Below are 9388 nucleotides of genomic sequence, written 5' to 3'. Positions count from 1 at the left end.
GTCAACCAATCGCTGCAGCTGTACACAGCCCATCTGTAAAAAAAATGTTTTACTTTTTTGCTCTTTTGCACACCAGTATTTCTACTTGCACATCATCATCTGCACATCTGTCACTCCTATGTTAATTTGCTAAATTATAATTACTTCGCTACTATGGCCTATTTATTGCCTTACCTCCTCATGCCATTTGCACACACTATATAGACTTTTTTATATTATGTTATTCACTGTACGCTTGTTTATTCCATGTGTAACTCTGTTGTTTGTGTCGCACTGCTTTGCTTTATCTTGGCCAGGTCGCAGTTGTAAATGAGAACTTGTTCTCAACTGGCCTACCTGGTTAAATAAAGGTGAAATAAATCAAAATGAAACAGTAATGACATCCCATTAGAACAGCGTTGTGCTTGTTTTATGATTTGAAACTACAATTTGTTTACAGTACCCATATGACAACAAAAACATGAACATTTGATGGATGACAACTGAATATAGTTAGGGTAGGTCTATTTTTAAGTCATGTACCTCCAATTCAGAGAAGGCTGGTGGGAGTAGCAATAGGAGGACGGGCTCATTGTAATGGTTTTAATGGAATCAATGGAATGGAGTCAAACAAGTTGTTTCAATTACATTTTTTGGGTTTTGCACCATTCCATTGATTCCATTCATTCCATTACAATGAGCCCGTCCTCCAATAGCTCCTCCCACCAGCCTCTTCTACTCAACATCAAGGAATATGATTCATCAGTTAAAATTACTGGAAATATTTTCTTACTGGAAAATAGCAGACTGTCGCTTTAAGGGGAAATACGCTCCAACTGTTCCAAATATGGTCATGTCACCGCCCCGTAAACAAGGCTCAACTGCAGGCTAGTGTGCATGAGCCTGTGCAGGAAAGATAGTAGTGGAAATAGGGCAGGGTCCAGGGACTGGACATAATATTCGCATTGGTATTCATTATTGTATGGGGATGGTTTCTAGATGATAGGCTATTCATTGCGCGGCTGCACAGATTTGGACAGCAACCCAGATCTGCTTTCTAGGGCGACGGATCAACCGAAAACAAGCTCATGTGGGATTTGTAACGATTGAAACCTGTGTTTAGTGCGCAACTTCGGAAACTAAGTGGAGTCGATCTGGCGACGCGCAAGAATGTCGCAATTGAGTGGTAACTGGTACTTTCCATAGGATCGTTAGCTGTATATGAGTAGCCTATGTGTCGTGACTTCACAGTAACGGTGTCTTTCAACGGTGGTATTACGCACTATCTTGGTTCATGATCATTGCAGATCGCACAATATCATGCGAAACCAGGAATGAATTTACAGGAGGTTGACCCATATCACCAGACTGTTGTTTACCTGTGTTGAAATACCTTCAAATAGTAAGGGCATTTTCCTTGCGTGCCTTTTGTATAGAATGTATGTGAGGAAACGTGCGTAATGTTGACTTTGGGTGTATGGAGATGTTGGGCAACGGAGCATCCATAACAACACAGAGGGATTGTCAACCAAAACAGACTTTGAAAAACAATGAGTCAAGATGAAGGGATTTCCTTGTCGGTCCCCTCTTCCAGTCCTGGCTCGAACACAGAGGGTGCCCGCGGGGGATCTGCTGGCTCCCGGGAAGAGAGAGGCTGTGGTGACCCCATCCCCGCCGCTGGGACATTCTGGCACGACTCTGTGGTCAGCGGAAGCATCAGTCCGAGTATCCTGAGCTGTCCGATGGACAGTGGCTGCTTGTTATCTACGGGGAAATGTAAAAGCAGGGCCGTCACCGTGGCATATGTCGTCAACAGCGAGCTCACTCAACTGCACACCGCAGAGAACATGGCCCTGCATTGCCTGAAAGACGCGTGCGAGTCCGTGGGAAGTCAACTAGAAATAATAAATTTTGGAAAGATCGACTTTGGGGAGACGTGTGTGCTTGACCAGTTCTATAATGCAGGTAAGAGGTGATGATGACATACAGAGTGCATGAGGTGGGTTATTGAATATGTTGCACTCAAACTATCAGAACCAAACCATATTTACTTTTGTCACTGTCTTTTCATCCAAATCAACCCCCAGACATCAAATCCCAGCCTTCAACACGTGACATAGGGGATATTCATATAAGGTCAAACGTTTTAGAACACCTACTCATTCAAGGGTTTTTCTTTATTTGTACTATTTTCTACATTGTAGAATGATATTGAAGACATCAAAACTGCGAAATTACACATATGGAATCATGTAGTAACCAAAAAAGAGTTAAATAAATCAAAATATAGTCTATATTTGAGATTCTTCAACTCTTTGCTCTGACACTTTTGAATGAGTAGGTGTTCTAAAACATTTGACCGCTAGTGTATTTACCGAAGGTATAACAGGTTCACTACTGTTCAATAAACATTCCTGTGGGTGGGAATTGGGCTACGGTGCACATTAATCCACATGCCACACCACTTGCTCTAATGGGGCTTCCATGGTGGTTGCCGTGAGCAGCACACAGAAAACTGCAGATAACATTTTTACATGTCATGGCTTAGAAGCCGTACATTAACCTCCCCAGTTTCCATATTTCTTTCCACTACATAGCCTATAGCCTACCCATTTGTGTTCATCTGGAACACATAGAGCACTGAATAGACTCAATGGGGGAATGCCTAATTTGCTCCACAAATGTGCCTCCTGAAGTGAGCCTCCTGCGCGTCATGGATTGTTCTGCTAAGTATGAGCAGGCGTTTGAGTTTCCATTAGACTCCAGAAGTGAACTGAACCTTTTGACTAAAGCACTTTTCCTCCTTTGCCCATATATCTAAAACGGTTCCCTTCAACCCAAATGGAAATGTGTTGTTGCCTAGTGGGGTTTCTTAAAAATCAGATTTTCAAAATGAGTATTACTGTGTGTTTGCAAGGATCACTCCTTCATATGAATAGCAGCTGATGACCTGGATGTTGTACCGTGGTCGATTTTATGGTCCACTGTACGGTCAACTATAACGCTATTTGCCAACCCTCAAGGTTTGAAATACAGGATGGGAGATGATGAGGGACATACTATAAAGTATTCAAACCATGTTGCAGAGACATTGAAGTTGTATAGTTGCGGCCAGATATATTGGCGCCCTTGCACTTTTTTGGTGATAATTTCCAATTTCTTCTCAAATAAATTTAAATAATTGCTCTTTTTTTGTCTCCACGCCTTGTTATTGAATTTTCAACATCGCAGAACCATTTTTATTTTTGTAAAGACATGGCATGGATAAGATTATTGGCACCCCGGAGCTAGTACTTGGTTGCAAAGCCTTTGGCCAAAATAACTGCCAACAAATGCTTATTGTAGCCATCAATGGACTTGCTGCACATTTCTACTGGCTATTTGACCAACTCTTCAGCAGAAAACTGCTTTATTTTTTCCCTCCACCGACTGCTGTTTTCACCATAGGTTATGGGTGTGATTCAGATCTGTGCTCTTTGCTGACCAACAGTCTTTTTCCCCCTCTTGAACCATTCCAGGGTGCTTTCGATCTGCGTTTGGGGTTGTTGACTTGCTGGAAAAGCCCCGACCATCAACAGATATAATGTTTTTGGACAGCGGGTTGAACATTGCACTCTCAAACACCTTGATAATCAATCTCCTGATTTCATGATGTCTTGCACACATTTAATGCCCCCCAGTACAAGAGGCAGAAAAGCAACCTCACAGCATTATCAAACCTTCCCCATGTTTGATTTTACGGTGGGTGTTCTTTTCGTTGAATGCTTAATTTGGTCATTGGTAAATATAGGAGACCCCACTGCTGAAAGAGACACAATAAATCCTGATTGAACTTCTCAGAAACCCACCTAAACAAACCTAAATCCTGGGGGAAATGTTCTGTGGACCAATGAAACAAAATTATAGCTCTTTGGCAATACAGATCAGCACTGTGTTTACTGATGACTAAATGAAGCATTCAATGAAAAGAACACCCTCCCTACAATCAAATATTTGGAAGGTTTGATAATGCTGTGGGGTTGCTTTGCTGCTCTGGTACTGAGGGCATTGAACTTGCGCAAGGCATCATGAAACAGCAGATTATTAGGTAATTTGGAGTCCAATGTTAAAACTAGTGTCCAAAAAATGGGGAACCATTAAAGGTTGTTGGTCTTCCAGCGGGACAACAACCCAAAACACACATCAAAAAGCACCCAGAAATGGTTCAAGAAGACATTTATTTTATTTGAATCACTTAGCAGATGTTCTTATCCGAATTACAGGAGCAATTAGGGTTAAGTGCTTTGCTCAAAGGCACATCAGCAGATTCTTCACCTAGTCAGCTCTGGGATTCGAACCTTTCAGTTACTGGCCCAACTCTCTTACCTGCTAGGCTATCTGCTGCCCCAGAAGAGATGCTTGAATGTTCTGGAGAGGCCAGCAAAGAGTCTGGATCTGAAACATATCCAAAACCTATGGCGAGAGCTGAAAACAGCAGTTGGTGGAGGGCGCCCCTTAAGCACAGCAGTTTGCTGCTTAAGAGTGGTCCAAATTACCAGTAGAAAGGTGCAGCAGGGGCCTCCCGAGTGGCGCAGTGGTCTAAGGCGCTGCATCGCAGTGCTAGCTGTGCCACCAGAGACTCTGGGTTTGAGCCCAGGCTCTGTCGCAGCCGGCCGCGACCGGGAGGACCATGGGGCGACGTACAATTGGCCCAACGTCGTCCGGGTTAGGAAGGGTTTGCCCGGTAGGGATATCCTTGTCTCATCGCGCACTAGCGACTCCTGTGTGGGCCGGGCGCAGTGCACGCTGACCAGGTCGCCAGGTGCACGGTGTTTCCTCCGACACATTGGTGCGGCTGGCTTCCGGGTTGGATGCGCGCTGTGTTAAGAAGCAGTGCAGCTTGGTTGGGTTGTGTTTCGAAGGACGCATGGCTTTCGACCTTCGTCTCTCCCGAGCCCGTACGGGGGTTGTAGCGATGAGACAAGATAGTAACTACTAACAATTGGATACCACGAAATCAGGGAGAAAAGGGGGTAAAAAAAAATTTAAAGAGGGGAAAAAAAGAAAGGTGCAGCAGGCTCATTGACAAGAACCGTTTGTCTGCAATTATCTTGGCCAAATGCTGTGCAACCAAGTACTAGTTCTGTGGAGCCAATTATTTTTGTTCTTTATTTTGTAAATTCAAATCGTATATTTAAGTATACTTAAGTTTACAAAAATAAAATTGGTTCTGCAATCTTGAAAATCTAATAATATTGTGTGGTGACCAAACTTTTTTTATTAAATGTCAACTTAATTTAGAAGAAATAGGGAATTATTTAAGAAAGGGGTGCCAATATTTTTGGCCGCAACTGTATATAGCTAATGCAGTTGTATCCCTGACACGCATAAAATACACAGTAATAACACTAATGACATATTCTCCATGGTAATATTCCATAACACAATAGGGCATTTTCTCAGTGAAGTAAATGTTAAAACACCCGTGTTGTATAGACTTAGCTGACATCATAGCTTAAAGGATTGTCGGTTGTCAAAACATTGTTGGTTGTGTAAACAGAACTCAATTTTCCCCCTTTTTTTTGGTTTGGCTATTTTCCACAGGGCCTCTGTGGATTTTCAGTATAATTCAAATGGGAGGTGGAAAGCAGTTCCCAGAAACCCCTTTTGTATCTGTTAAATGAACACAAGCTTTATTGAGATGACTGACAGAAGCTTCTTAAAGATTGCCAACTTCTTTATCGTGTTCCTACAACAGGACATGTTAGGGATGGAATCATGGAACACAAGAAACGAGAACAAAACTCTAGCTTTTGTATACAATGAACTAGAGGCTTGTCCGCTTTACTCCTTATTTGGAAGAGTTGAACTACCACATTCTGAATGACAGTGCTTACCTCATAAGAAGGGAGCATTCACAGAACATGTAAATAAGTGCATCAGCAATGTGCAGGTGGAAGCACATTTTCACAGTACATCAAACAGCTGTTCAGATCCATATAAAATGTTCACATGTTGTGACCTCGCTGAGTAAACACAGCAGTGGCTATTGACCTAACCCCATCAGCTCAGTAGATAAAGGTCAAAGCACACATCCATCCTAATGAAGTGAGCCAGTGGCGTAGGCCACTGTTAAAAAAGGGGTCATGGTTTTCAATGGATAATGGATAAAAATTGATCCAAATAAATGGATAATGCTTTGCCTTTGCTATGTATGTTGGTCCCCAAAGGACAACTCTCTTGCGCTGACTACCACCTGTAACTGTGCCGGGAAGCAGTATAAGCCATAGCTATGGCATGCAGGAAAGTACCGTCATGGTTGATCATTATACCACATGTCTGTGTAATTTGGATGGAGGACAATAGTGTTTAAGAGTCCATGGTGATTCCGAGAACAGTATTACCTTGGTATAAGTGTTTGTTTACCCCTCAGCTAAAGTGGCTCCGCTGTGGGCTGAACTGAACCATTGGCTGTCTGACTGTGCGAACTAGACGACAAGCCTGTACACAGTGTCTTCTCACACCAGGGACCCAGTGTGTGTTCCATTCAGTTGCTCGAATGTTTGTCCTTTTGAGAGTCTGTATCCATGACATCCCAAATCCTACCATGTAAATCTCTGGAGAAGAAAGCCTGGATGTTTCACCCAGAGTCTCTCCTCATTTCAGTTGGTCCCTAAATGAAGTACTGAACTTCAGCACCATATCACTAGAGGCTGTCATAAAGGAAACAGTCAAACTGTTGTGATGTACAGTAGAGGTCACCTGGAGGGAACAACTCTCCCCAAACGATGTGGTATCACATGAGACAAAAGATTGAATGTATAGTCAAGAGTGTGTCCTTTGATAGAGAATTCTATTCTGGAGAAGTATCTATAGAGTATATACTGGATTCAAAGGTTATCAGTCACTCAACATTACAGGATAGGCCTACACACACCACATTCAGCATTGTTTTCCCTGTCAAATGATTCCACCACAAGATCCCACATGCACTCTGACCTGAAGGCTGGCTGGCAGCTGTCACTCTCTGCTCCTATTGGTTGTCTACTAAGTTGTTTATCCATGTTCATGTGTACGCTGGCTGCCCATGTGGGTCAGAAAGCATTAGGTCAGGAGTAATTGGATCACCAACCACATTACTTTCCAGGAAATATAGTCTTTACTGGAAAGGAAGAGAACAAAAATCCATGTGTTCCTCAGAAAAATAGAGTGGTGTAGAGTGTTGGTTGACCAAAGCACTCTGTCAGGTTTTATCTGCAGTTTGGGTATGTGGTGTCACATTTGCCAGCAGCAGTTGGAAGTAGGGCAAGGGAGTAGTTATGACCTGTTGATGTTGGCAGGGTGAGACTATTGCGTGACCTCACAAAGGTATCTTGGTGCTGTATTTCTTTATTGACAGGTGATCACTTTGTATATTAGTATCCTTCATGTTAAATGGAATTACGTTGAGACATAAAGTGCCCTTGTTAAAAACAAGTTCTGTTTAGTTTGTTTCTTTAACAAGAGGCCAATCAGGAAGTATAAGGCCAATCTTGGCAACTGGCACTGTAGGGACCAGGCAGCTCCTTGTGTTTGTGAGTTTGGATGAGATCAATTCACATTCTGTTCTTACACTTTCCCCTTGGGCCATGGCACTCACTACTCACTCTCTGAAATATGCTAGTGTGAACAGAAACTAAACTACCAGATGCCGAGGATTCCTTCTACCGAAGGCCCTGGTGCTACTGACAAGTTACTCTCCTTTCCTGTCAGAGCTGGGGTTTGTCTCTTTCCTGCATATTGCGCTCATTTCTAAAAAATAATCTAGTATTTCTTCTTTTTGGGCAAGGCTTCCCACCAGCTTATTAACCATTGTAAAAGTACCCTGCATTCTTTCTTATGGCTGGGTTTATTTATAGAATCAGGCACGACATGCTCAATTTAAACACCAACACGGTGTCTTATTCCTTCCATTGTTTTTGCATAACAACACTGAACCTAATTTGGGCACTTAAGCCTCTTTTAACTGGTTTGGTTTCATGGGCCAACAAACCTGATCTGAAAATAACAATACACGTCTGAGTGCTTAAATTGCTTCCTGGAAGCAGCTAGCAACACTGGATGCTTGTGTGAATTGATTATTAGTCCCATAGATTTTTCTTGGCTGATTGTAGGACATCGTGATGCACTGGTAGTTCCCTCTTCAATTCCCCTTCAATTTGACTGCAGGGAAACATAATGGAATGTGAACGGAGCACACTGCAGATAAAGGTCTCCAAGAACTCTGCTGTTTTTGGAATTTTGGCAGCGGACGTTCACATTTCTCTGCCCTAAAGTCACCACTGGCCCCTTTGAGCACGGTCATTATCAGACACAAGGTCCTATTGCATCTTTGGGGAAAAGAAAACTGCGGCCTTGGGAAACATTCACTTCCAGTGGAGACTAGGGACCGTCATTCTTCCACTATGGGGTTGTTCCGTCCTGCGTCCTCCTCAGTGCGGCTGAGCTCCAGGGAAATCCATGACACTGGCGCGCTAGTACGCTCCCCTCTTTCCTCCTGAGTGATAAGGGGAAAGTACACATCATGGATGGCTAGACAGTGATGTCTTCACTCAACACCGTCATAGTTTGATAATGGATAGATGGATTATCACTGAGCAGAATGTGCTGAGAAATGAATGATTAAGCTTCAGTCATTCAATCGTCCATCCACAATGGCGCGACGCCAACTGCTGAAATTCTCAACAAAGGCCTGAGAATTTTCTTACTACAATCTGAAATAATTACATTCTCAAGTGTTCTCATCTTGTGTATGTCTCGCTGGCATTTATTCACTGTGGGTGGTCAAAAGATATGCTTGAAGTACAGCTACAGGATTTTTAGGGGGGGATACGCTTGAGATCTTCAAAATATAAATTAAATATGGGAATGTAACGTTACTCTTACAGTTTTTCTTGCATGTCAACATTTGCATACATAAAGACACACAGTTTATTAGGTACACCCATTTAGTACCAGGTCAGACCCCCTTTTGCCTCTAGAACAGCCTGAATTCTTTGGGGACTAGAAACATTGCTCAATTGGTATCAAGGGAGCTAACATGTGCCAGGAAAACATTCCCCATATCATTAAACTACCGCCACCAGCCTGTACCATTGACACCAGGAACGATAGGGCCTTGGACTCATGCTGCTGATGCCAAATCCTGACTCTGCCACCAGCATGACGCAACCGGAACCGGGATTCGTTGGACCAGGCAATGTTTTTCCACTCCTCAATTGTCCAGTGTTGGTGATCATGTGTCCACTAAAAGCCGCTTCTTCTTGTTTTTAGCTGATAGGAGTAGAAACCAGTGTGGTCGACAAGGACCGACGAGTTGTGCGTTCCGAGATGCCATTCTGCACACCACTGTTGTATTGTGCCGTTTGTTTGTGGCCCGCCTGTTCGCTTG

The 9388-nt window shown here is 43.1% G+C and overlaps 1 protein-coding gene across 1 annotated transcript in view; it reads left to right on the top strand.

The window, feature by feature from the left end:
- The first annotated feature begins 875 nt into the window (after positions 1-875).
- LOC112217549 (mitogen-activated protein kinase kinase kinase 5) overlaps positions 876-9388 on the top strand; it is a 59439-nt gene continuing 50926 nt past the window's right edge. Inside the window, exon 1 of the mRNA XM_024377902.2 lies at positions 876-1944. Coding sequence (XP_024233670.1) covers positions 1530-1944 — 415 coding nt within the window. The 5' untranslated portion in view covers positions 876-1529. The remainder of the gene's footprint in view (positions 1945-9388) is intronic.

Source organism: Oncorhynchus tshawytscha, linkage group LG18 (assembly GCF_018296145.1).
Source record: "Oncorhynchus tshawytscha isolate Ot180627B linkage group LG18, Otsh_v2.0, whole genome shotgun sequence".
Classification (NCBI taxonomy): domain Eukaryota; kingdom Metazoa; phylum Chordata; class Actinopteri; order Salmoniformes; family Salmonidae; genus Oncorhynchus; species Oncorhynchus tshawytscha.
This window is presented reverse-complemented; position numbering and strand designations above follow the sequence as displayed.